General features: G+C 48.6%; 1 protein-coding gene across 1 annotated transcript; it reads left to right on the top strand.

The window, feature by feature from the left end:
• On the top strand, nt 1–27522 carry MMP14 (matrix metallopeptidase 14). The gene is made up of 9 exons (XM_032236756.1): nt 1–245; nt 7930–8052; nt 9262–9569; nt 10713–10874; nt 13390–13553; nt 15427–15565; nt 17128–17278; nt 19287–19402; nt 25578–27522. The coding sequence occupies exons 1-9, from the start codon at nt 37–39 to the stop codon at nt 25892–25894; spliced, it is 1689 nt and encodes a 562-aa protein (XP_032092647.1). The 5' UTR covers nt 1–36; the 3' UTR covers nt 25895–27522.

Here is a 27522-nt window from a genome sequence, read left to right as displayed (position 1 = left end):
CATTCCATTTTTTATATCCTTGAATCTACTCTTCGGATGGCTTTCGAGTTTCGATTTTTTGTTTTCATGCTCCCCGTTTTTGATTTTCCCCACCAGGCCTGGCTGCAACAATATGGGTACCTGCCCCCGGGCAACCTTCGCACCCACACCCAGCGTTCTCCCCAGTCGGTGTCGGCCGCCATCGCTGCCATGCAGCGTTTCTACGGACTTCGAGTGACGGGCACAGCCGATAGTGAGACTATGACGTGAGTGGCCTTGTTTTTTCTCCTTCTGCGCTCCCGAGTCATTCACCTTTCACCAGATTCTCTTCTTACAAACATGTACTTTTTGAACTCCTGTGTGTGTGTGTGTGTGTGTGTGTGTGTGTGTGTGTGTGTGTGTGTGAACCCACGATGAATTGGGATATTGTTAATGGATCGCTTGCCAAGGGGTGCTGGAAAGACAAAAAAAAAAATTGCATGATTTTTGTAAGACGCAACTGTAGGCCTTGACCCAAAATCAGGATCATTGCTCCTTCTCTTTCCTGACTAGCACTTAGACTTATATACCACTTTACAGTGCTTTACAGCTCTCTCTTAAGTGGTTTATAGAGTCAGCATCTTGCCCCCAACAATCCTGAGTCCTCGTTTTACTAACCTCGGAAGGTTGAGTCAAACTTGAGCTGGCCAGGATCGAACTGCTGGCAGTAGGCAGAGTTAGCCTGCAGTTGCAATAGCCCTTAGACTTATATTGTGCTTTACAGCCCTTTCTCAAGTGGTTTATAGTCAGCATCTTGCCCCCAACAATTCTGAGTCCTCGTTTTACTAACCTCGGAAGGTTGAGTCAAACTTGAGCTGGCCAGCATCGAACTGCTAGCAATAGGCAGAGTTAGTCTGCAGTTGCAATAGCCCTTAGACTTATATGTCGCTTTACAGTGCTTTACAGCCCTTTCTTAAGTGGTTTATAGTCAGCATCTTGCCCCCAACAATCCTGAGTCCTCGTTTTACTAACCTCAGAAGGTTGAGTCAAACTTGAACTGGCCAGGATCGAACTGCTGGCAGTAGGCAGAGTTAGCCTGCAGTTGCAATAGCCCTTAGACTTATATGCTGCTTTACAGTGCTTTACAGCCCTTTCTCAAGTGGTTTATAGTCAGCATCTTGCCCCCAACAATCCTGAGTCCCCGTTTTACTAACCTCGGAAGGTTGAGTCAAATCTTGAGCTGGCCAGGATCGAACTGCTGGCAGTAGGCAGAGTTAGCCTGCAATTGTAATAGCACTTAGGCTTACATACCACTTTACAGGATTTACAGGCCTCTCTAAGCAGTTTATAGAGTCAGCATCTTGCCCCAGTGATCTGGGTCCTCATTTTACCAACCTCAAAAGGATGGAAGGCTTAGTCAACCTTGAGCTGGTCAGAATCGAATTGCTGACAGTAGGCAGAGTTAGCCTGCAATTGCAATGACCCAAACTAGGTAAAATCATGAGTGCTCTTGATGACGTCATTTATTTTGTTCCCTAGCATTGATGATGTTACATAGTGGGGTCATGAAATGTCTGTGATAAAACCACCAAGCTCAGAGAACACCAAGGATGCATCAGTCCATCTCCTCCTCTTCCTCCTCCTCCTCCACTTCGCAAACCCCGATCTCTTCTAGCACCGACGTCAGTGAGGCAGAGGAACAGCTGGAGCCTGTTCCCAGTGTGCGCATGCGCAGAGTTGCCAGGCAAAGGGAAGAGCTAAAGAAGAGGGGTCGACATGGGGGTAAGGCCACAAATGGACAATGAATGGCCCCTCCCAGTGGAAATAAAAGAGGAGCGAAAGGGGAGTGGAGTTTGCAGGAGTTCGCTTCATTGGCTCGTGACTCTCTGAGACTCCTTGCCAGGTTTTGCAGGTATCGGCCTGGCAGCTCTCCAAGCCAGATAAGGTCGGTGACTGTAAATCCTCCCTCGAAAGACTTTGCTGGATGTGATGGAGCAGAATTCACAGTCAATGAATAAAAGGGGTTTTTGTCGGGACCAGGAGTTTGCTTCATGCTTTCGGGAAGCCTCGGTCTGAATATAAGGATCATCAGTCCTCCTCTTCCACTCCCCAAACTCCACTCTCTTCTAACACTGATGCTATTCCCTAGTTGGGTCATGAGACATCTTCAAGAAAACAATCAAGCTTCAGAGAGAGCACCAACTGCTCCTCAAGCATGAGTTAAGATAGGGAACCTCTTGTAAAAGGAGGATGCTGGTTTGGAAAGAAGTGTGAATTGGAACGCAAGCTTATCCATCGTGGCTTCGATCCAGAGGTGGGTTCCTACCGGTTCGCACCGGTTCAACTGAACCGGTTGTTGTTTGGCGGCCCAAGTCATTGGAATCGGCAGAGACCCAGGCCTGCCACGCCCCGGAACCGGTTCTCCTACGGGGCTGACCATCGCAATTGCACATGTCCTCCCCCCTCTTTTTGTAACGTTTTGCGCACGCGCAGATCTGTTTTTGGGTGAGGGAAGCGAGTGTGTGGGCAAAAATTTTTCCCGCACCGCACCGGTGGTAATGCCGGGAGCAACCCACTCCCTGCTTCGATCCAATCGAGAGAAACACCCTTGGTGGAAAAAGGGGGCATGAAACGAGGTGGCGCAGTGGTTAAATGCAGCACTGCAGGCTACTTCAGCTGATTGCAGTTCTGCAGTTCGGCTGTTCAAATCTCACCGGCTCAGGGTTGACTCAGCCTTCCATCCTTCCGAGGTGGGTAAAATGAGGACCCGGATTGTTGTTGGGGGCAATATGCTGACTCTATAAACCTCTTAGAGAGGGCTGAAAGCCCTATGAAGTGGTATATAAGTCTAACTGCTATTGCTATTGCTAAACCCAGAACTCATCTTTTATCCCCCCCCCCCCCCCAAAGACGTTCTCCAAGGCTTCCCACAAGGCTTGGCAGTCAGGAGAAGACCTTACGAAACCGCCTCGGATGATGTCATTTGGGGGGGGGGAGAGGAAGGACAGGCCTGTGGTTGTGTGTGTCGAGGGAGGGGAACCAGATGTGAAGTCCCAGCTTTGGCGAGTGGGCAGCGTGGCTACAGGGCATCCTGTGTTGGGGTGGCCCTTGGCCAGCCTACAAAGCGCCGAGCGTCTGGTGTGGTTGGAGTTAACCAGTGGGACGCCCCACCACAAGAACCTGGCAAAGAAGAGGGGGGATTGGAAAGAAACTTGGGAGCAGCTTCAGACAGGGGATGACGGTTAGGGATTAGTCAACGGCGTTGGGGTGTGTGTGAATGGGCAGAAGGGGTGACCGTCGCTGAACCTCGCTAAAAATTATTCAGTGCCTTTTGGCCAGGAGGAGAAGGGGGGAAAAAAGGCTTCGTTGTGATGTAGGCTGTCGGAGCAGTGGCCATTTTGTTTAATTCGGCCTGCAAAAGAAATATCCGGGATGAGGATGAAAGTGGTTTATTTTATTTATTTTTAAACTGTTGGATGCAAAGTTTTGGATCGCACGGAATTTTGCTGATGTTTCTCCGGGTTAGCAATTTAGAGAGGCCTGGGCTTTAACTCCCAGACAAGTTCACTTGCCAATGTGAAGAAATTATGGGTTAGGTTTTATCCCGTATGGCTGTTTGTCTGTCTGTCTAATCTGTATCTCCATTTTGTTCTCTCCCTCTCCCTCTCTCTCCCTCTCCCCCCATTTTGCTGTCTGTCTCCATTTGTCTATCTCTGTCTATCTTCTTTCGTTCTTTGTTTCTTTCTCTCTCTCTTTCCAGTTTGCTTATCTGTCTATTTTGCTATTTTTGTATCTTTCTTTCCTTTTCTTTCTCTCTCTCTCTCTGTCTCCTCTCTCTTTCTTTCTCCCTCTCTCCCTCTCCCTCTCTCTTTCTCTCTCCCTCCATTTTGCTGTCTGTCTGTGTCCATTTGTTTATCTCTGTCTGTCTATCTTCTTTCGTTCTTTGTTTCTTTCTCTCTCTCTTTCCAGTTTGCTTATCTGTCTATTTGGAAGGTTGAGTTCATCCTTGAGCTGGTCAGGATCGAACTGCTGACAGTCGGCAATGAGTGGATAGGATAACAATAGCGGTTAAGAGTTATATACTGCTTTACAGCCCACTCTGTTTACAGTCAGCCTCTTGCCCCCAACAATCTGGGTCTCATTTTAACCACTTGGAAGGATGGAAGGTTGAGTCATCCTTGAGCCGGTCAGGATCAAACTGCTGACACTCGGCAAAGAGTGGGTAGGATAACAATAGCAGTTAAGAGTTATATACTGCCTTACAGCCCTTTCTAAGCGGTTTGCAGTCAGCCTCTTGCCCCCAACAATCTGGGTCTCATTTTAACCACCTGGGAGGATGGAAGGTTGAGTCATCCTTCAGCCGGTCAGGATCGAACTGCTGACAGTCAGCAATGAGTGGAAAGGACAACAATAGCAGTTAAGAGTTATATACTGCTTTACAGCCCACTCTAAGCGGTTTACAGTCAGCCTCTTGCCCCCAACAATCTGGGTCTCATTTTAACCAACTGGAAGGATGGAAGGTTGAGTCATCCTTGAGCCGGTCAGGATCGAACTGCTGACAGTCGGCAATGAGTGGATAGGATAACAATAGCAGAAGAGTTATATACTGCTTTATAGCCCTTTCTAAGCGGTTTGCAGTCAGCCTCTTGCCCCCAACAATCTGGGTCTCATTTTAACCACCTGGAAGGATGGAAGGTTGAGTTCATCCTTGAGCCGCTCACGATCGAACTGCTGACAGTCAGCAATGAGTGGATAGGATAACAATAGCACTTAAGAGTTATATACTGCTTTACAGCCCACTCTAAGCGGTTTACAGTCAGCCTCTTGCCCCCAACAATCTGGTTCCTCATTTTAACCACCTGGAAGGATGGAAGGTTGAGTCATCCTTGAGCCGGTTAGGATCGAACTGCTGACAGTCGGCAATGAGTGGATAGGATAACAATAGCAGTTAAGAGTTATATACTGCTTTACAGCCCACTCTAAGTGGTTTGCAGTCAGCCTCTTGCCCCCAACAATCTGGGTCCTCATTTTACTGAACTTGGGAGGAAGGATGGAAGGCTGAGTCAACCTTGAGCAGGTCAGGATCAAACTGCAGGTTTATATGTAGGTTTATACCTAGTAGTTTGGGAAAGCTTCCTTCGGGACTTTACTCTGTGGTTATGTGTGTCTGTTTAGAAATCGGTTAGGTCATTATTTATTTGTGGTTCTATTTGCGTCCATGGCACTTTTAGGAGGAAGGAACGCTGTCGATCCCTTGCAGGTTTCGTAATTTAGAAATAGACGCAACCCCAGAAAAAAGAGTGCAGAGGGGAAGGGAGACTTCGCTACGTTGACAGTTTCTGGCGTTTCAGGCGAGAAAATATTCCAGGGTCAGAGAATGGCCAAACCTGACATTGGAATTAAGAGATGCCGAAACAAGACCAAGAAAATTTGGAGAGGGTGGTATATGATCAATGGAATTTATCCAGGATAAATTAGGCATTTTTTTCCATTGCTCTGAGTTCCTGAAGAAAAGCTATGCAATTTTCTTGGGAACAATATGGAAGCGATTCTTTCCTTCTTTCTTTCTTCTCCCTCCCTTTTTCTTTCCTTCCTTCTTTCTTTTTCTTCCCCACTCTTCCTTTCTTTCTTATCTCCCTCTCTTTTCTTTTTGTTTCTTTCTTTTCCTTTCTCTTTCCACCTTCCCTCTTTCTTTCTTCTCTCCCTCCCTCTCTTTTCTTTCTTCCTTCCTTCCCTCCCTTTCTTTCTTCTCCCTCCCTATTTCTTTCCTTCCTTCCTTCTTTTTCTTTCTTTCTTCTCTCCCTCTCTTTTCTTTTTCTTTCTTTCTTTTTCTCTTCCCACCTTCCCTCTTTCTTTCTCTTTCTTTCTTCTCTCCTTTCCTTTATCTTTTCTTCCTTCCTTCCCTCCCTTTCTTTCTTTCCTTTCTTTCTTCCCTCTTTCTTTTTCTTTTTTATCTTTCTCTCTTCTCTCCCCCTTTTTTCTTTCCTCTCTTTCTCCCTCCCTCCTTTCTTTCTTTTCTTTCTTTCTTTTTTTCTTCTCCCTCCCTATTTCTTTCCTTCCTTCTTCCCTTCCTTCCTTTCCTTCTCTTTCTATCTTTCTTTCTTCTCTCCCTTTTCTTTTTCTTTCTTTCTTTTTCTTTCTCTTCCCACCTTCCTTCTTTCTTTCTCTTTCTTTCTCTTTCTTTCTTCTCTCCTTCCCTCTATCTTTTTTTTCTTCCTTACCTTCCTTTCTTTCTTTTTCTTTCTTCCCTCTTTTTTTCTTTTTTTCTCTTTCTCTCTTCTCTCCCCCTCTCTTCTTTCTTTCTTTCCTCCCTCCCTTTTTCCTTTCTCTTTATTTCTTCCCTCCCTCTTTCCTTCTCTCTTTCTTTCTTTCTTTCTTTCTTCTCTCCCTCCCTCCCTTTTCTTTTTTTTTTCTTTCTTTCTTCTCTCCCTCCCCCCTTTTCTTTCTTTCTTTCTTTCTTTCTTTCTTTCTTTCTTTCTTATTTTCTTTCTGCCTTCCTCCCTTCCCTCTCCTCCCCCTCCCCCTCTCCTCCCCCCTTCTTAAACTTGCTAAGCTTGAGAAATCTTACTCTGTGGGCCTGTCTGTCCATCAACCAACTTATGCTCGTATCTCTATCGTGGTTCTCCACTGTAGACTCACCCCCCCCCAATCTATTTCCACAGCCCACCACTTCAATTAGACCCCCATTGCCTTAGGGGTAGGAAGGAGTGTCACATTCATGTGGCTAAACCACAGGTTTTGTTGTAGCCCTGGGAATACAGAGTACTTCCCATTTCTTAATTTAGGCCATTAAGCCCCACTACTTACAGCCTTCTGGTGAGCTGGGAATTAATCCGCTTGTGGGTTCCAGAGTCATCGATGACTGTAGAGCAGAGATGTCCAAACCTGGGAACTTTAAGACTCGTGGACTTCAACTCCCAGAATTCCCCAGCCGACTGGCTGGGGAATTCTGGGAGTTGAAGTCCATGCGTCTTAAAGTTCCCAAGTTTGGACATGCTTGCTCTAGAGTGATGGTGTTCCTTGACTCCCGATAACGGGAAGGATGTTCCAAGATCTTTTTTGTCCTACTTGCCCAGGTGGTCTTCAGTCTTGGAGATCTGCCTAGATGCTTTCCCATTCGAATTCCAGCGGGATATGTTTATTTATGTAATATGGAACTCACGGTCTCCTGGTGATTGGCCCAAAGTCACCCAGACAGTATTCATGGCTAAGATGAGACTAGAAATCACTGTCTCCTGATGATTGGCCCAAAGTCACCCAGACAGTATTCATGGTTAAGATGAGACTAGAACTCACTGTCTCCTGGTAATTGGCCCAAAGTCACCCAGACAGTATTCATGGCTAAGATGGGACTAGAACTCACTGTCTCCTGGTGATTGGCCCAAAGTCACCCAGACAATATTCATGGTTAAGATGAGAATAGAACTCACTGTCTCCTGGTGATTGGCTCAAAGTCACCCAGACAGTATTCATGGTTAAGATGAGACTAGAACTCACTGTCTCCTGGTGATTGGCCCAAAGTCACCCAGACAGTATTCATGGCTAAGATGGGACTAGAACTCACTGTCTCCTGGTGATTGGCCCAAAGTCACCCAGACAATATTCATGGTTAAGATGAGACTAGAACTCACTGTCTCCTGGTGATTGGCTCAAAGTCACCCAGACAGTATTCATGGTTAAGATGAGACTAGAACTCACTGCCTCCTGGTGATTGGCCCAAAGTCACTCAGACAGTGTTTGTCCCTCAGTTGAGACTAGAACTCACTGTCTCCTGGTGATTGGCCCAAAGTCACTCAGACAGTGTTTGTCCCTCAGTTGAGACTAGAACTCACTGTCTCCTGGTGATTGGCCCCAAATCAGCCAGCTGGTTTTAGTGCCTAAGATGAGACTAGAAGGGGGCAAAGGAACCTTTTGGGAACCAAGAATCCACTGCCTGCAAATTTCTAATTTTCGGGGCATCTCTCCTTCTAGGGCTATGAAGAGGCCTCGTTGTGGCGTCCCGGATAAATTTGGAGCGGAAATTAAAGCCAACGTGAGGCGCAGGCGCTACGCGATCCAAGGTTTCAAGTGGCAGCAAATGGATCTTAGTTTCTGGTAAGACGCAAGCTGTTGTCATGTTTGTTAAATTCTGCGTAAAGGGCCAGGAAAGAAAGAAGTTAGAAAACAGGGTGGGGAACGCGAGTTAATTGAAATCTCGTCGCACCGCAAACTTTAGATCCTTCCTGTTCCAAATACCAGAGTGACCTTTTGGCACAAACATGAGGACTAGAAGCCTTACGAAAGAAAATAATCAGTGTTTCTCAATCTTGGTGACTTTGAGATGGGTGGACTTCCACTCCCCAAATTCCCCAGCCAGCAAGGCTAGCTGGGGAATTCTGGGAGTTGAAGTCCACCCATCTTAAAGTTGCCTAGTTTGGACTTCCTGGCTGAGGAATTCTGGGAGTTGAAGTCCACCCATCTTAAAGTTGCCTAGGTTGGACTTCCTGGCTGGGGAATTCTGGGAGTGGAAGTCCACCCATCTTAAAGTTGCCTAGATTGGACTTCCTGGCTGGGGAATTCTGGGAGTTGAAGTCCACCCATCTTAAAGTTGCCTAGGTTGGACTTCCTGGCTGGGGAATTCTGGGAGTGGAAGTCCACCCATCTTAAAGTTGCCGAGGTTGGACTTCCAGGCTGGGGAATTCTGGGAGTTGAAGTCCACCCATCTTAAAGTAAAACAATGCACCAGATCTTACTGTTAAAAGTCCAGATTCTCAGATTCCCTGAAAGATTTGATTTAACATGGAGAGAAGTAAAAAATTGTGGAATCGAGATTAAAAAGTGAGCAGGTTAATCTAGCCAACACATCACAGCAGTTTGCTAACCTGAGGTCCTTCGGCTGTGGTGCAGCCACAACTTCAGAAGCATGGATTTCTGCCTTGAGCAGGGGGTTAGACTAGAGGATCTCTAAAACCCCTTTCTTTCTATGAATTTATGGGGCGCTAGTTGACAACTCTGGAAGCTGAATTTGCGAGACACCTAGATAACATTCAGGATGAACCAGTATTCGTGTATTCATGCGTGCAAGCAGTGCGCGTAAGCAAAGCGCACACGCGGAAGCCGCACACACTCATGGAGCCTGCACATGCGCTCACCAGTTTCGGTGCGCGGAGAACCGGTGGTAACATTATGTGAAACCCACCTCTGGTCTTTCCGTTAAGGACAACAAAACGGTGTTGCGGGAAGCAAATCCAGTTTGTAGATCCTGGTTAGAAATGTAGGACTGTAAGACTCTAGAACCTCATATATTTTTCGCCTCTATTGTAGCATCCAGAACTATACCCCCAAGGTTGGCGAACAGGCCACCTTTGCCGCGATCCGACGGGCCTTCCGCGTCTGGCAATCGGTGACGCCGCTGCGTTTCCGCGAGGTGCCTTACTCGTCCGTGCGGGAGGGCCGTGAAACGCAGGCGGACATCATGATCTTCTTCGCCGATGGCTTCCATGGTGATAGCACCCCGTTCGATGGTGAAGGCGGCTTCTTGGCCCATGCCTACTTCCCGGGGCCCCACATCGGTGGCGACACTCACTTTGACGCGGCCGAGCCCTGGACCTCTCGCAATGATGACCTCAGCGGTGAGAGGCTGGGATTATGGGACAACTTTTGATGGAGGAGGGGATAGAGACAGTGACCCTGGGAGGAACCGGGAAGCCAGACAGATTGTCCAAGTGACTCACAGATGGTGATCCATCCATGGTTAATCCCATCTGCGCTACTCACTCGCTCGGGACCCGGCAGAACGTGACTTCTCTTTTCCACTTCTCTAGACTTCCTCGATTGCATTCTTAGTTCCCCTTCGGCCTCCCCTGTTGTGAAAACTCTTTGGGGGCAGAAATGGGGATGCCCGTAGAAGAGGCACCCTCTGTTTTTCCTGTCCCGGCAAAAACCCCTTTTATTAATTTACTGTAAATTCTGCTCATTTACACCTGTTAAAGTCTTTCAAAGGAAGACCTTATCTGGCTTGGAGAGCTGCCAGGCCGATATCTGCAAAACTTGGCAAGGAGTCTTGGAGAGTCATGAACCAATTAGCAAACTAATGGTCTCCTGCAAACTCCACTCCCCTTTCGCTCCTCTTTTATTTCCTCTGGGAGGGGCCATTCACTGTCCATCTATGGCCTTAATCCCAAATCAACCCTAGTTCCTTAGCTGTTCCCTTCTCCTGGCAGCTCTGTGCATGCGCACACTGGGAACAGGCTCTAGCTATTCTTCTGCCCCCTTATCTCCGACTCCGAAGGCAGCTGATAACTGTCAGATGTCCCTGGCCCCATCTCTGCCTCTGATGCAGAGCCCTCATCAGAGCCTTCCCCAAGCTCCAGGGCTGGCCCAGGTTCCCCCCCAACTGCCTCACTGTCTGAATTTGCTGCCAGCTTAGCTGGCCGCTGGTGGGCCACAACATTTAGATGGCTCTATTCATAAGCAAAGCAAATACTGCCGGCAGACGTCCATTCAAGGCAGGATGTTTTGAAAACCCCTGTTGGAAAGGAAAATCCATCCAAAAATCCATCAATCTGCTGCCAGTTCTGCTGGCAGGCCACAACACCAACCTCCACGTCCCTGAGCTACATAATCCTTATTTTTGCTGTGAAGCAATCTCTCTCTCTTCTGCGGTTCCTCTCTTTTCTGCGGTCAAGGGAAGTTGCAACAGCTGAAGGATGAGGTAGGGATTTTCAACAGCATCCTTGGTGCCCCCAGTTCATTTCCTGCCCTCTGCCTTTCAGGAAATGACATCTTCCTGGTCGCCGTCCATGAGTTGGGTCACGCACTAGGGTTGGAGCACTCGAACGACCCTTCTGCCATCATGGCTCCTTTCTACCAGTGGATGGACACGGAGAACTTCGAGCTGCCAGAAGATGACCGGCGGGGGATACAACAGCTCTATGGTATAACAGAATAACTGAGTAGTACTCTAACCCTTTGCTCAGGCAGGAAACCCTATACCCGTGATGGCGAACATATGGCACATGTGCCCCGCTATGTGGGTAGGCGAACTGTCGTCCCAGTTCATCGCCACACATGCGCACGTGCCTCCCGCCAGCCAGCTGATTTTCGGGTCTCTGTTGCACATGCGGGAGACACGTGCTCAATATTGGTGGGTGGGCGGGTCACGAGTGCACGCACGGGGTGGGCGGGGCCCCCATGCAACCCCGTGTTTGCTCCCAGGAGGCTTCAGGGAGGCTTGCTAGGCCCCAAATGGCAAAGAAGGAGGAGGCTGCATGCACAGGGGGAGCGCTGGGGGAAGGATGTCGCACGTGCATTGCATTATGGGTGTGGGCCATCCAGGGTTGGGCGGGGCCAGCCAGAGGTGGGATTTGGAGATTCTCTGAACCAGCCATGAGGTTAGCTACGGGTGCGAACTCCTAGCAGCCCACCCCTATATGTTACCCGTTGACCAGGTGTGAATAAAAAAAAGAGCCGAGGTGGCACAGTGGTTAAATGCAGCACTGCAGGCTACTTCAGCTGACTGCAGTTCTGCAGTTTGTCTGTTCAAATCTCACCGGCTCAGGGTTGACTCAGCCTTCCATCCTTCCGAGGTGGGTAAAATGAGGACCTGGATTGGTGTTGCGGGCAATATGCTGACTCTGTAAACCGCTGAGAGAGGGCTGAAAGCCCTATGAAGCGGTATATAAGTCTAACTGCTATTGCTACTAAAAAGATCACCCAGTTGGTGGGGAATAGATTCATACGCAGGTAACCATCGTGATATTCTTTTGGAGAGAAGCAGTGCTCTATAGAGCTTAGGATTAAAAAAAAAGAAAAAGAAACCAGGGGTATGAAATCAGAAAAAGAAAAAGGAAATAACCCTGAAATTTGCTTGCCACCGAACCTTCACTATTCTGTTTTCCCGAAAATAAGACCTCTCCGGATAATAAGCCCGATCAAGGTTTTGAGCGCATACGCTAAAATAAGCCCTCCCGTAAAATATTTAAAAGCATGCGTAGTCAGTCCCTCCCATTTCCTGGGGGGAAACATGCCCGCCCCCCGCATGCACCTGCCATCCACGCAGAATGGCCTCGCGAAGGCCGCTCTCGCAAACCCTAGCTACCTAACTCTTAGTAAAAAGAACGGCAGGCCCAGTGATGCTAGGGCTGGCAAGAGTGTGCCAGAAACAGAGACAGAACTTCTGGTCCTCTCTTGATCAGCTGATCCACGGGCCAAGGGCCGAGGTTAAGGGATCTCTTGCACACCTCAAAAATAATGACCTCCCTCCCCAGAAAATAAGGCCAAGCACTTACTTCGGGGGTCAAAATAAAATAAGAAACACGGGGAAACACGGTAGATCCTCTGTGAATTTTTCTCTCTTCTTCCTCAAACACCATTTCAAACATAGCTTTTTGTTCTTCGTCAATTCAAGGACGTCCAGAAGCGACCTCTATCACTCCTTAATAGAGGCCGCTTTGACCATTCTTAGTTGTGGTTCCTCAACTTCTAGAGAAGTGTTCTTTTTTTATTTTTTTATTTTTATTTTATTATTTGTATGCCGCCCTTCTCCGGGAGGACTCAGGGCGGCGAACAATTCAAGGGGGAAAAAAAGGGGAACATAAAAAGACAAAATACAAATAATAAAAGTAGACAACAGTCGCACAACCATACATGTCGAGAGGGGAGGGAACTCATCACCCCCAGGCCTGCCGGCAAAGCCAGGTTTTGACGGCTTTTCGGAAGGCCTGGAGAGAGGTGAGGGTCCGAATCCCTGCGGGGAGTTCATTCCAGAGGGCCGGAGCTGCCACAGAGAAGGCCCTCCCCCGGGTAGTAGCCAGGTGGCATTGGCTGGTAGATGGCACCCGGAGGAGGCCAACCCTGTGAGATCTAATGGGTCTGTGGGAGGTAATTGGCAGCAGGCGGTCTCTCAAGTACCCAGATCCAATACCATGAAGGGCTTTATAAGTTACGACTAGCACCTTGAAGCGTATCCGGAGACTGATCGGTAACCAGTGCAGCTCGCGGAGGATAGGTGTAACGTGGGTGTCACTCCAGAACCAGGGGTGGTATTCACTTACTTTCCCTACCGGTTTGCAAATGTGCGCATGCGTGGCCTCACATTCATACCACCTTCCATGCATGTGCTTTGCTCGCACGTGTGGCTTGTACACATGTGCGCAACTTGAAAACGTGCCTACATAGGATGGCATAGAACCGAAGCGGATGGGCGATTTCCACTACCGGTTCGAGTGAACCAGTATGAACCGGTACGAACTGGCTGAATACCACCTCTGTCCAGAACCCATCCTGAGTTGGGTTCAACTCCCGTCATCCTCAGCTGGTGGTTGTGGAGATAGGAGATTGTCCCTGGGGAGGAAAACCAGTTAGAGAAGCTTCTTTCCCCCCCATCAGCCATCTTAGATTTTGGAATTCAGGTGGAGCTTCAGACCAACTTTTCCTTTCATTTTCCTTCAGGATCGGAAGGTGGCCATCCCACTAAACTTCCCCCCATCCCTCGGACGACTCCCAAACCCAGAAATCCTCACAGGCCCCCCAAGAACCCGACATATGGCCCCAACATCTGCGACGGACGGTTTGACACCATTGCGGTACTCCGGGGCGAGATGTTTGTTTTCAAGGTGAGAGATTTGGCATCGTAGAACAGAGAGGAAGGCTTGCGGGTGGTTGGGAGGTGCATGTTTTGGATTTGGAACCAATTCCATCATTCTGCATGGGGCAGAATTCTACAACCTGAATCCTGAGTTTGAAATATATATATATTGCCAGAAACCCAACCCACATTTCAGGGGTGGGTTTCTCTCCTCGTTCCAACCGGTGCACACATGCATACTAACGTCTGCGCGACGCTCCAGCTGCTCCTGGAGGATCGCGCAGGCGCTGTATGCATCCTGTGCATGCGTGGAAGCGCAGAACTCATCAAAACCGGGTAAGGAGCATGGGCGGGCGGGTGCGCCCTTTGCCGTTCCCGGAAGTTACTTACTTCCGGGTTCGCCGACCAACCGGTTCGCAGGGACTGCCGAGAACCGGTTGAAACCCATCCCTGCCACATTTCCATGAAATTAACCACTGATGAGTTTCTGAGTACAGTTGTGGTCCTCACAGACAGTGAGGAGGTGTGGTGGAACATGGGCCAGTCCTAGAGTCTGGGGAAGACTCTGGGGAGGGCTCTGCATTGGAGGCAGAAATGGGGCCAGGGCTGTCTGACAGTTATCAGCTGCCTTTGGAGTCGGAGATCAGTGAGGCAGAAGAACAACTGGAGCCTGTTCCCAGTGTGCGCATGCGCAGAGCTGCCAGGAGAAGGGAACAGCTAAGGAACTAGGGTTGACTTGGAATTAAGGCCATAGATGGACAGTGAATGGCCCCTCCCAGAGGAAATAAAAGAGGAGCAAAAGGGGAGTGGAGTTTGCAGGAGACCATTAGTTTGCTAATTGGTTCATGACTCTCCAAGACTCCTTGCCAAGTTTTGCAGATCTCGGCCTGGTAGCCAGGGCCCCATCAGCTGCCTTTGGAGTTGGAGATCAGTGAGGCAGAAGAACAACTGGAGCCTGTTCCCAGTGTACGCATACACAGAGCTGTCAGGAGAAGGGAACAGCTAAGGAACATGGGTTGACTCAGGAGTAAAGGCAGAGGTGGACGGTGAATGGCCCCTCCCATAGGGAATGAAGAGAAGAGAAGGGGAGGGGAGTTTGCAGGAGACAGTTAAGGGGAAGATCTGTTCCTGACTTCTTGCCAAGGAATTGCTGCCACAGCGTGGCGTTTGGAAGATATCGCCCCGGCATCTCTCCGAGCCTGATAATGGTCTTTAGTTGTGAAATCTCATGAAAGACTGTTTGCCGGGACTTTGCTGGAGAGGAATTCCCTTTAACCTAATTAAAAGAGGTTTTATCGGGACGAGGAGTCTGCTTCATGATCTTGGGAAGCCTAAGTCAGAACAAATACCCTGTTAGAAAAGATTGCTTTCAACTTCATCTGGATTTCAGGTAGATTAGATTTATAACCATAATTGAGCCTGGAATGATGGTCCTTTGTTACGTGTTACTACCAAGCACCTAAACACTAATTTATGTTCTCTGTATTTAATGGTTTTTATCAGGGGTACGTTCCGGATTCTTTTATTGCCGCTTTGCTTTCGGACGCACTTTGGGTGCGCGGGTTCTTCACGCGCGCCCTTGATGCACACTCTGCGTGCATGCGCAGTAGTGGAAAAATTGCTTCTGTGCAAGTAAAACAAAGCAAGATAGAATTAGTTTGAAGGCATTGGTGGCCAAGTTACTACCTACTCAAAAAGAGACATACTCCGGTACGTACCAGACCGTACCGGTACATTCCGGAGCGTACCAGTACATACCGGAATGTACCGGTTCGAACCACCTCTGGTTTTTATACATGAAGATGCCTAGATTTGAATTTCCCACGGAAATGATCCCTGCGGATGTCTCTTTTCATTCCCGTCACTTGACTGATGGAAGTGAAAATTTCACATTTTCCCAGGATAAATGGTTTTGGCGAGTACGTAACAACCGTGTGATCGACGGATATCCCCTCCCGATCGGACAGTTCTGGGTCGGTCTTCCTGCCTCGATCAACACGGCCTACGAGAGGAAAGATGGGAAATTCGTCTTTTTCAAAGGTTAGTGTTTTGGATCTGAAGGGCTCGAATTTTGACCAAGAGGAGCCAGCAAGATTACAGAGAGTGGAAGCACAAATTTAAATCGCTTTCTCTACATCAGCGGGTAGCAAGGTGTGGTCCATGAGAAAATTTTGGTGGCCCGCAGAAAAAATCTTGGCATTTTTTATATTGCGCTAAATCTGGGATCCTCGAACTACGGATATGGCCCGCCGAAACAATTACTTTCTGCTCGCTGATGGGATGGGGTCCTTCAGGCATTTAGCTCGGCTGCCTGTTTAGTAGCTGAAGCGCTTCCCTCCCTCCCTCCCTTGGAGTCCAGGCGCTTCAATGAGCGGTGTGCGAAACTTCGGCTGGGCTCCTCAAAAGACAGAGTTTGTAGGAGGCCGATCTAGCGCCCAAGCTGATTACAAGACAGTCATTCTTGGCCGTGTTTTGAGCTTCCCAGCAAACGTAAGGTTGATCCTGGGCGTTTCCCTCCGCTAATAGGCGGCCAAGCTAAGTGCCTGAAGGACCCCCATCCCGTCACTAATTCATATTAGTGATCCACCGGATTTTAAATTACGAATTGAGTGTCCGAAAGGTTGGTGAGTCCTGTCCTACACGGTTTTTGCAAATCAAGCCTAAAATGTGAATTTTAGTGTAACTGCCCATCTCCTTTTTAAAAAACCTCCAGTAATGGAACACCCACAATTTCTAAAGGCAAGCTGTCCCACTGGTTAATTGTCCTCATTGCCAAGAAGTTTCTCCTTAATTCCACATTGTTTCTCTCTTTGATTAGTTTCCATCCGTTGCTTCTTGTCTTGCCTTCCGGTGCTTTGGTGAACAGGTTGACCCACCTCCTCCTCGGGGCAGCCCCTCAAATACCAGAATGTTGCTATCATGTCAACCCTACACCTTCTTTTCACTAGACTAGAGAAGCCCAACATCTTCGAATGCTTCTCAAAAAAAGACCAGAGATACCATATTTTTCAGAGTATAAGACGCACCGGAGTATAAGATGCACCAAGGTTTTGAAGAGGCAAATTTTCTGCGAAAATGGGCCCTTTTTTCCCAAATAGCCTTTAGGAGGCTTATAGAGCAGTGTTTCTCAACCTTGGCGACTTTAAGTCCTGTGGACTTCAACTCCCAGAATTCCCCAGCCAGCTCTGCTGGCTGGGGGGTTCTGGGAGTTGAAGTCCATAGGACTTAAAGTCGCTAAGGTCAAGAAACACTGTTATAGAGTGTTCCTGGGGGGGGGGAGATCAAAAACGAGCAAGAAACGGGCATTAATAGCCTTTAAGAGGCTTTTAGAGTGCTCCTCGGGGCTGGGGGGCCAAAATTGAGCAAAAAGCAGCCCATTTTTTGCTCATTTCTGCCCTCCCCAGCCCCCAGGAGCTCTCTCCTAAAGGCTATGCGCGGTCATTTTGGTGAAGGGGGCAGGATTTCAAGAGGCGAAATATGCTGTATTCAGTGTATAAGACGCACCCAGATTTCTAGCCTCTTTTTTGAGGGGAAAAAGGTGCGTCTTATATTCCGAAAGATACGGTACTTAGCGTGGCTGGTTGACCGTCTTCTCCTTGCAGGAGACAAACATTGGGTTTTCAACGAAGCCAACTTGGAGCCGGGATACCCGAAACATATCAAGGAGTTAGGAAGGAGGCTCCCCACAGATCGGATCGACGCTGCCCTTTTCTGGATGCCGAGTGGGAAAACGTACTTTTTCCGAGGAAACAAGTGAGTTGCTCAAATATTCCTCATCATTGCTTCTGTTTAGCTGGATCAGGGATTATCCCAGTGTGTTAATGCGGGTAGTCCTCGATTTACAACCGTAATTGAGACTTAGAATTTCTGTGACTCGGCGAGATGGTTGTACAGCGAGACGGTTTGCTCCATTTTACGACCTTTCTTGCCACCATTGTTAAAGGGAATCATTGCCATTGTTAGCTGTTGAATGAAGCTAGAATCTAAAAAAAAAAACATCTTTGGGATAAATGAATCTACCCTCCCCATTTGACTTTTGTGTTGTGGCCCGCCAGAGAAGCTGGCAGCAGATTCGGACAGTGAGGAGAGGAGGTTGGGGAGGAACATGGCCATTCCTGGAGTCTGGGAAAGGCTCTGATGAGGGCTCTGCATTGAAAGGAGAGATGGGGCCAGAGCGGTATGCCAGTTATCTGTGGCACGACAAAACCGCGCTCGACTAAAGCGCGCCCGATTAAAGCGCGTCGCTGACATCATCAACAGGGCGACAACAGCGAGCGCGGAGAAAGAAGGGCGCTTTAAATAGCGTTTTGAAAGCAAGCCAATTCAAGTTAAGGTAAGGGTTAGGGTTAGGGTTAGGGTTAGGGTTAGGGTTAGGTTAAGGGTTAGGGTTAGGTTTAGGGTTAGGTTAAGGGTTAGGATTAGGTTTAGGGTTAGGTTAACGGTTAGGTTTAGGGTTAGGTTTAGGATTAGGTTTAGGGGTTATTTTAGGTTTAGCGTTTACAGCGTGCTTCTGTCTCCACGCTGTTGTTGCCCTGTGATGATGTCAGCTACGCGGTTTCGTCGAGCGCGCTTTAGTTGAACGCGGTTTTGTGGTGGAACCCCTGTTATCAGCTGCCTTCGGAGTCAGACATCAGTGAGGCAGATGAACAATTGGAGCCTGTTCCCGCTGTGCACATGCGTGGAGTTGCCAGGAGAAGGGAACAGCTAAGGAACAAGGGTTGACTTGGGAGTAACGCCACAGGTGGACGGTGAATGGCCCCTCCCATAGGGAATAAAAGAGAAAGGAAAGGGGAGTGGAGTTTGCAGGAGACAATTTAGTTCATTCCTGCATTCTTGCCAAGTATTGGTGCGTCTGAAAGATATCGGCCTGGCCACTCTCCAAGCCTGATAAAGGTCAGTAATTGTGAACTATCTTGAAAGACTGTGGGAGAGGAAAGACCTTGCTGGAGAGGAATTCACTGTAAATTAAATAAAAGGGGTTTATTGGGACGAGGACTTGGCTTCGTGTTACTGGGGGAGCCTAGGTCAGAACACTTTGTGTGTTAGAAGTCGCAACAGATTTAGCAATTGACATTGCAGCCTTCCTGAAGGTTTTGATGAAGCAGGTGTCAATTTCGTACCTAGTTCCCATCGTAGACTTGTAAGAGTCGGATGGGACCCTCGAGGTCTTCTAGTCCAACCCACTCCTTAAATTGGCCTCTTTTTCGGTGAATGGATCTCAACCAGTGGTGAGATTCACATAGGTTTACCACCGTTTCGCAAATGTGAGCGTGTTCCCCTTCCACACATATGTGCGGCCTTCCACGCAGGCACTTTGCTCACATGTGTGGTGTGCACGCATATGTGTAGCGTCGAAAATGGGGCTTAATAGGACGTTTTGGAGCCAAGGTGGGTGGGCAGGCCCACCTGCAGGTCGCCGCAACCGGTTCGGGTGAACTGATCCGAACCGGCTAAATCCACTTCTGATCTCAACATTCTGTCAACTCTCCATGTTGACCGTCGGCGGAGCCGGATCTCAGATTACAGTAGCTGGTTTGAGATGGGTGTATCTATTGGTGAACGTGATTTATGACACAGACTGAGGGGAGGAAAGGAATAGGGGCAAAGTTCAGAACCAGATAAACGAAGCAAAGAAATGGCTGCGGATAAATCTTGCCTAATGAATAATGCCTCATGAAGCTGTTAATAAATCACTGGTTTTTGTATCAAAACATTGGCTCGGTCGTTAGGAAACTTTACACGTTCTCTTTTCGCAACGCAGGTATTATCGCTTCAATGAGGAGACCCGATCTGTCGACGCGGATTACCCTAAGAACATTGATGTTTGGGGGGGAATTCCCGACTCACCCCGAGGCGCATTTATGGGCAGTGACGAAGGTAAGATAGATAAAAGAAAGAATGTGGAGAAAATTAAGATCCCTTCGTAAGAGCGCTCAAAAAGAAACTTGTTTTCTACCATCGAAAGCGTTCCCACTATCTACTATATTTTTTTTTGCAAAGTGGCCCCCTACTGTTGAAAGTAAAAAACTCCCATCCACCATCTTGGATGGATGATTTGAACATGTCCCAAAGCTGCTTTTTCCAAAGGCAACTGGACTTTCTTTCTCCTTGAAAACGTTTCGCTTCTCATCCAAGATACTTCTGACTGAATGGTGGAAGGTAGAAGGATTTATATTCCTTGAAGTCATCTGATCATTAGTACTCTCTCTGAGAGTCGTTGAAGCCACTTGAAGGTGTACCCATGCCCTCAGGGTTACCTGAGTAGTGCAAACAGGTGTAGAACTATTCAGGTGACCCGGAGGGCACTTGTTGTGGCCCACCAGCGGAGCTGGCAGCAGATTTGGACAATGGGGACGTTGGGGGGGGGGGACATGGGCTGGTCCTGGAGTCAGGGGAAGGCTCTGATGAGGGCTCTGTGTCGGAGGCAGAGAGGAGGCCAGGGCCGTATGCCAGTTATCAGCTGCCTTCAGAGTCAGACGTCAGTGAGACAGAGGAACAGCTGGAGCCTGTTCCCAGTATGCGCATGCGCAGAGTTGCCAGACGAAGGAAACAGCTAAAGAACAGGGGTCGACTTGGGAGTAAGGCCAAATGATGAATGGCTCCACCCAGAGGAAATAAAAGAGGAGCGAAAGGGGAGTGGAGTTTGCTGGAGACAATTAGTTCGCTTAATTGGTTAGTGACTCTCGGAGACTGCTTGCCAAGTTCTGCCGATATTGGCCTGTCAGCTCTCCAAGCCAGATAAGGTCTGTGACCGTAAATCCTCCTTTGAAAGACTTTGCCGGCTGTGAATGAGCAGAATTCACTGCAAATTAATAAAAGGGTTTTTTACCAGGATGAGGAGTTTGTTTCATGCTCTTGGGAAGCCTCAGTCAGAACAGCAGCGATACACCTCCAAGCGGCCTCAACGACTCTCCGAAAAAAGTGCTAGCGACTATTCAGTCAGAAACGAAGAAGCTTCTTAGGATGAGAAGCGATTTAAATGTCTTCAAGGAAAAAACCAAGTCCGGTTGGAAAAAAGCACTTTTGGGATGACCATGACCTGTGAATCTTCATAGACATGATGAGAGCATGTGTTGGACAACACAATATGGCTACTTGGGAAGGTTGATTATTGGGTGTTTCAGAATTCTGGGAGTTTTGAATTTGAATTTTGAATTTTAATAGATTTGTATGCCGCCCAATCCCGAAGGACTCTGGGCGGCTTACATAAAAACAATTATAAGATTAAAAAGATTAAAAACACAAAACAGTACAATTTAAAACAGGAAAAAAACACACAACATGCACTCAGTTATAATGGGGCTGGAGTTCAGTCAAGCTCAACAGCCCCAGGCCTGCGGAAACAGCCAGGTCTTAACGGACTTACGGAAGGCCAGGAGAGTGGGGAGGGTCCGGATCTCAGGGGGTAGCTCATTCCAAAGGGCCGGGGCTGCAACAGAGAAGGCTCTCCCCCGGGGAGCCGCCAGACGGCATTGTGTGGCTGATGGTACCCGGAGAAGGCCCGCCCTGTGCGATCTTATTGGGCGCTGGGAGATATGTTGCAGGAGGCGGTCACGGAGATATCCAGGTCCTAGGCCATGTAGGGCTTTATAGGTAATAACTAGCACCTTGAAGCATGTTCGGAGACCGATGGGAAGCCAGTGCAGCTCGCGGAGGATAGGTGTAACATGGGTGCACCTAGGTACACCCAGTATCGCTCGCACAGCTGCATTCTGGACCAATTGTAGTCTCCGAACACTCTTTAGGGGCAGCCCCATGTAGAGCGCAAGTTGAAGTTCATGCATCTTAAAAATGGATGAAGTTGAGAAATAACGAGGCCCTGAAGGTAGGGTAAAAGGTAAAGGTTCCCCTCGCACATATGTGCTAGTTGTTCCCGACTCTAGGGGGCAGTGCTCATCTCCGTTTCAAAGCCGAAGAGCCAGTGCTGTCCGGAGACATCTCCGTGGTCATGTGACCAGCATGACTAAATGCCGAAGGAGCATGGAACGCTGTTACCTTCCCACCAAAGGTGGTTCCTATTTTTCTACTTGCATTTTTTACCTGCTTTCGAAATGCTAGGTTAGCAGAAGTTGGGACAAGTAATGGGCGCTCACTCCGTTATGTGGTGCTAGGGATTCGAACCGCCGAACTGCCGACCTTTCTGAACGACAAGTTCAGCGTCTTAGCTACTGAGCCACCACACCCTTTTGAAGGAAGGGTAGATTGGTTTTAATCCCTGGGATTATTCCACGTGAGAACCAATTTAGCCTGCCGTGAAGAATCCCTATGGCATCCCTGGGAAGTAGGTTTGACTGCAAGGGAATGTCTTCTCCAAGGCCCGATTTTAATTTTGTGTTTCTAGTTCAGCAATAGTTCCCCTTTTAATTGCAGAAGGTATTTCTTGCTTATCCTTCCTGTTAGGAAGCCAAATAACTTTGAAAAATCCCTTAAAACAGCGACATGGTTTTTTTCTAGGACCTTTGAATTAGAAGGCGCTTTAGAGATCATCTAGTTGAAATCCTTGGGCGGTGCAGCTTCACTGCCTCTGTTTGAAGAGATGGTGAACCCATAATTGTCAGGGCTCCAAGGGATGCCCTAATTAAACCATGTGTCTCGAGCCGAGCTTCAAATGAGATCCAGTTATTTATTAGGAGCAACATGTCGGCATGTACCCAACTGAAGCTAGCTCTGACCCCACGAAATTTACGACCCAGTTATGACCCTGTTTCCCCCCTCACCCCCAAGGTGTGTCATAAATCATATTCTCCAACGGGAGCACTTTCCCGGGCTATAGAGATCACTCCCCCTCCGGCTGCTGCGGGTAACCTGAGAGACAGCCTTGAGAATAAAAAGATATGCGTGGAATGTCCTTCTGTTTCTGGCTGCCGTGTTCTGGCTGCCTATGGCAACTCGAGAGCAAGTCAGGGATGCTTTGCAAGTTGACAATAATTGAATGTGGCAAGTTGTTGCACTGTCTTAACAGCTTGTATTATCGGGAAACTCTGACCTTTAGCCTCGGCTTCCCGCTTTATAGTTTGAATTCACCACTTCCAGTTCATTTCGGTTTTCAAGCCATGGTTTCTAACTGGTGTGATGGGTCAGGGGAAGAAGGCCCCCTTCAGAAATGAGCAGAACCCAGAGGAAAATCGAAATGGATTTAAAATACAATTCAATTGGATTCCGTTTTGCCTTTGAATGGTGGTAAATCAAAGCAACGGCATCGAATGGCTTCCTGTAAATTTGCTTTTTTCTGCGGAGATCAAACGGGCGTTCGCCAAAGATGCTTTTAAGAGCCTCAAACTCATATTTTATTCCTCTACGGTTCATATTTACCGATCAGGAGACGCAGATGAGTAGCTAACAATCATTTCCACCCTGCCGAAAAATTTCTAGCGTCTGTTAATGCGTCTTCCTAAAATGATTCACCGATCTCTTGTTAGTAATGATTATTCATACAATGGACGGATTGTGGTTTATCTTAATCATTTTCCTTATTGGGGAGAAGGGGTCCTTCTTTCTCATCCAAATTTGGAAGTCCTGCTTAAGTAGGATCAGAATTGCTTAACATATGCATTCAAACGATGCATTCTTCCTTTTTTGTCCAGCCAAAATATATCCCGGGCCGATTTCATCCATGAGATGCAAATGAGGTGCCCAGATTTATTTCGAGCATTCAGAATAACTGATAGGAACGAAGCAGGATGATTTTTTAAGTTTAACTGAATTCATCATAATCTTTTAACAACCCCCTAATCCATTGATGGCGAATCTTTTTTGGCTCGCGTGCCAAAAGGGTGGGGAGCGCAGTGGGGGTCACGCGTGGGTGTGCCACACCCATAATGCAATGCGCGACCCCCAGCACACATACATGCATGCGTGCATGACCAGTGCTCCCTTCCATTTTTTGCATGATTTTTTCGCCCTCCCCAGGCTCTGGAGACTTTATTGGAGCCTGGGGAGGGTGAAAACAGCCCCCCTGGAGGCCCACTGGAGGCTTCAGGAGACCCATTAGATCACACAGATTAGGCCTCCTCCGGGTTCCGTCTACTGGCCAATGTCATCTGGCTACTACCCGGGGGAGGGCCTTCTCTGTGGCAGCTCTGGCCCTTTGGAACGAGCTCCCCGCAGAGATTCGGACCCTCACCTCTCTCCAGGCCTTCCGAAAAGCCGTTAAAACCTGGCTGTGTCGGCAGGCCTGGGGTCGATGAGTTCCTTTCCCCTCTCGAATTGTGTGGCTGTTGTTTGTTTTAAATTCCCTTGTATTTTTTGTTGTAGTTCTTGTGTTTCCCTTCCCCTCCCTTGGGTTTGTGCGCTGCCCTGAGTCCTGCCGGGAATAGGGCGGCATATAAATAAAATGAACCTTGAACCTTGAACCTTCCCTGAAGCCTCCGGAGCGCAAAAACCCAGCCATATGGGCAAACCGAAAGTTCAGGAATGGACTTCCGGCTTGCTCGTAGGGCCGCTTTTAGTCCTCCGGAGCCTTCAGGGACCTTGAGGAGGCTTTCCTGAAGGCTCTGGAGGATGAAAAACCACCCTACGAGCAAACAATCCTATGAGCAAACCGGAAGTCACCGTTCCTGAACTTCCGGTTTGCCCGTAGGGCCATTTTTTTGGTGCTCCGAAGGCTTCAGAGAAGCTCCTGAAGCCTCCCGAGAGCCACGGGGGGGGGGGGAGGATGTTTTCACCCTCCCCAGGCTCCTATAAAGCCCCTGGAGTCTGGGGAGAGCAAAAAATGGCCTCAAAAAAAAGGCTGGCCAGCGCACACATGCCTAAATCACTTTTTTTCAGTGTTGTCTTTACTTCGAACAGTCATTAGATGAGAGGTTGTAAGTTGAGGACTGCCTGTGTTTGATTCCCATAATTCTCATCACAAATCTGAAATTTAAAGCAGCAATGGGGAACTATGGCCTCTTTATGACTCGTGAACTTCGACTTGTAAAGCCCACAAGTTATAAAAGGGCCACACCATCCCATATTCAAAATGGCCATTAGCATTTCTGTTGTGGCCTGTGGGAGTCAGGGCCAGCATCAAGGCAACCTGAGATCTCTGAGGGGGAAGAGGGAGTGGAGCTTGTGGAGAGGGAGAGAGAGAGAGAGAGAGACAGAGGTGGAGCCTGGCTGTCCGTCATCCCTCAGATGGAGAGTCAACAGCCCTCAGGTCTAGAGGTGGCTGATGAGGAAGACGAGGAACAGCTGGGTCCAGTGCCTGACGCACAGAAGGCAGAGGAGAGGAGGAGGAGAGGAGAGCAGTGGAAATCTATGGGCTGATCCTCGGAATGGAAAAGCCACCACTGCTAGCGAAGCCCCACCCTAGGTCTGGAGATAAAAGGCAGGGGGCGGAGCTGAATAGATGTGGCAGACAACTACCGTATTTTTCAGAGTATAAGACGCACCGGAATATAAGACGCAGCAAGGTTTTGAAAAGGAAAATAAAAAAAAGTTTTTGCACTCTGCAAACCTCCTAAACATACCCTGTTTTTCACAAAAACGGGCCCGTTTTTTTAAAAATAAAAAAACGGCATGAATAGTCCTTAGGAGGCTTGTAGAGTACTCCTGGGGAGGGGTAAAAACGAGCAAAAAACGGCCCATTTTTCATGAAAACTGGCTCGTTTTTGTCAAAAAAAAGGGCATGGATAGCCTTTAGGAAGCTTATAGAATGCTGCTGGGGGCTGGGAGGGCAAAAAACAGGCTGTTTTTCATTCATTTCTGCCCTCCCCAGCCCGCAGGAGCTTTCTGGAAGCCTCCTAAAGGCTCTGCACTGCCATTTTGGTGAAGGGGGCGGAGTTTCAGGAGGCAAAAAGTGCTGTATTCGGTGTATGACACGCCCAAATTTTCAGCCTCTATTTTTGAGGGAAAATGGTGCTCTGAAAAATACAGTATTCATCTCCCTGTAGGACGGACTTGTTAACCTGCGGTGAGGGAGAAGCTTTTTGCCGGGGCTGCCAGCGCAGGGTTGGTCGTGTTTGGGGAGGGTTGGTCATGTTTGGGGAGCTGAGTCAGAACAATTTCTCATTTAATGTACTACCACGTTCTTACATTCCCGTGTCTGTTCTTCTTTGTTTCCCCTCCCTAGCCTTCACCTACTTTTACAAGGGAGACCGTTACTGGAAGTTTAACAATGAGAACCTCAAGGTCGAACCGGGCTACCCCAAGTCGGTGTTGCGAGACTGGATGGGATGCGCCACCGATGACCGTCGCGAAGGAGAAGAAGTCATCATCATTGAGGTGGACAATGCTGAGGAAGGCGGGCTGAACGCCGCCGCGGTGGTGATCCCCGTCCTGCTACTCCTCACCATCTGCGCCGTGGGAGTCGCCATTCTGATCTTCAAGCGTTACGGCACGCCCAAACGGTTACTCTATTGCCAGCGGTCTCTGCTGGACAAGGTGTGACCGTCCTTTGGGGATGTTTCAGGAGGACAGGTCTCACCTGCTTTCCACCCTGTGTACCTGCCTGTCACAATTCGGGTCCGGTCTCTTTGTCGCCACCTTTCGAGTCGTCGTTCTCCTGGCACTCCATTCCTCCCTGCTTCTCCATCCCGTTTTCTGTCGGACATCTTGTCCAGCTCGCCTGCTTGCCGGCCATCAGCCACGTTCTCTCTTTCTCTCTCCAAGAGCTTTTCTTGACGATAATGGTCCTCCTTCTTTCCTTCCTGTCTTCCCCACAGTCCTCTCTTTCCTTCCAATGGCGTTTCTGTTATCCGTTCTCACCTCACTGGCCAAGCAGGTGTGCTGAGCGCACCCCTTAATTAATCCGATGAGGCAGAAAGTTGAGGGAGTCCACTCTACGGGGGTTATGGCCAGGCCAACCCATTTGTTGACCTCGTTAGAGAAAGGACACCTCTCCTGACCTTCCCGCTTGCAAAACCGGTGGGCTGAAATCCATACCGCGAACACTGTTCATCCTCCTGACCGTCCCGTGGAATTTCAAATCTAAAAATTGGTCTCTAGGTCTCTCTCTGGCCACCTTGCTGGTCCTTCCTTCTGAGGGCAAACGGTGGAGAACCATCTCGCCGAACCAGTAAACCGCAATGGGTAGGGAAGTTGCAAGTGGTGGCTCGTTGGTGGGCGAAGAGGTGATAAGAGCTCATATCTAGAGACCCATGGATCTAGAAGGGAATCACAGGGGATCTTCTCCTTCCAATTGGGCGAGAGGAAAGGAAGAACCATGGCTGCTGACCGGCGATGGTGTCTACCGATCCGACATAGCAGGGAGAAAAATGGGTAGGCCGCTAGGGTTGGAAACGTCAACTTTCCTTGGGGAGGGTGGGTGGTAGCGAAGAATCATAAAGGGCCTAACTGGTCAGGTGGGAAAGGGGGTGGTGGGGGTTAAGCCGAGCTTTCCTCATGATGTAATGAAGTGGACCATTGGTACCTTGTTCATATTGGAAAATGGGGCATGTTTGAGAGAGAAAGGGAGGGAGGGAGGGAGGGAGGGAGGGACCAAGATTATGTGGGCTATGCAGGAGATGCTTGCCGAGACCAGTTGTCCCATCTGGGTGCCTTCCATTGGTTAAGTTCCAGGGTCGTTCAAAAAGTCAAGATGGCCACCATCCTTGACCGCCATCTTGATTATTATTTTTGGTTTGGAACCGCTCCCGTGGGCACCCCAGGTTAGGACTCATTTTTCAAGGCTTGTCGGACATTTTGGCCAAGAATTTGGGGATGGAGTCCTCCGTTTCCCTGGAGGACACCTGTCTGGGGATGAGGCTGACCCACCAAATCCAGATGTTGGCAGGGCCGCTTCTGGAAGTGTTAACCTCTCCATCTGACGATATTAACCTGGTGTTTACAGTTGTCCCTTAAAACAGGGACTCTCCAACCTTAAGACTTATGGACTTCAACTCCCAGAATTCTCCAGCCAGCACGGCTGTCTTGAGGGATTCTGGGAGTTGAAGTCCACTGGCATTGTCATTTTCCCCCCCATTATAGGTGTATATTTATTAATACAGATAAAAGAGCGTACGACACTGTTAGAAAGCAACTCATTTTTGACAAACATAACCAGACACACATTAGAC

The sequence above is a fragment of the Thamnophis elegans genome, chromosome Z (genome assembly GCF_009769535.1).
Source record: "Thamnophis elegans isolate rThaEle1 chromosome Z, rThaEle1.pri, whole genome shotgun sequence".
NCBI classification, from domain to species: domain Eukaryota; kingdom Metazoa; phylum Chordata; class Lepidosauria; order Squamata; family Colubridae; genus Thamnophis; species Thamnophis elegans.
Note: the sequence above shows the minus strand (reverse complement) of the source record. Positions and strands in the feature narration are given on the sequence as shown.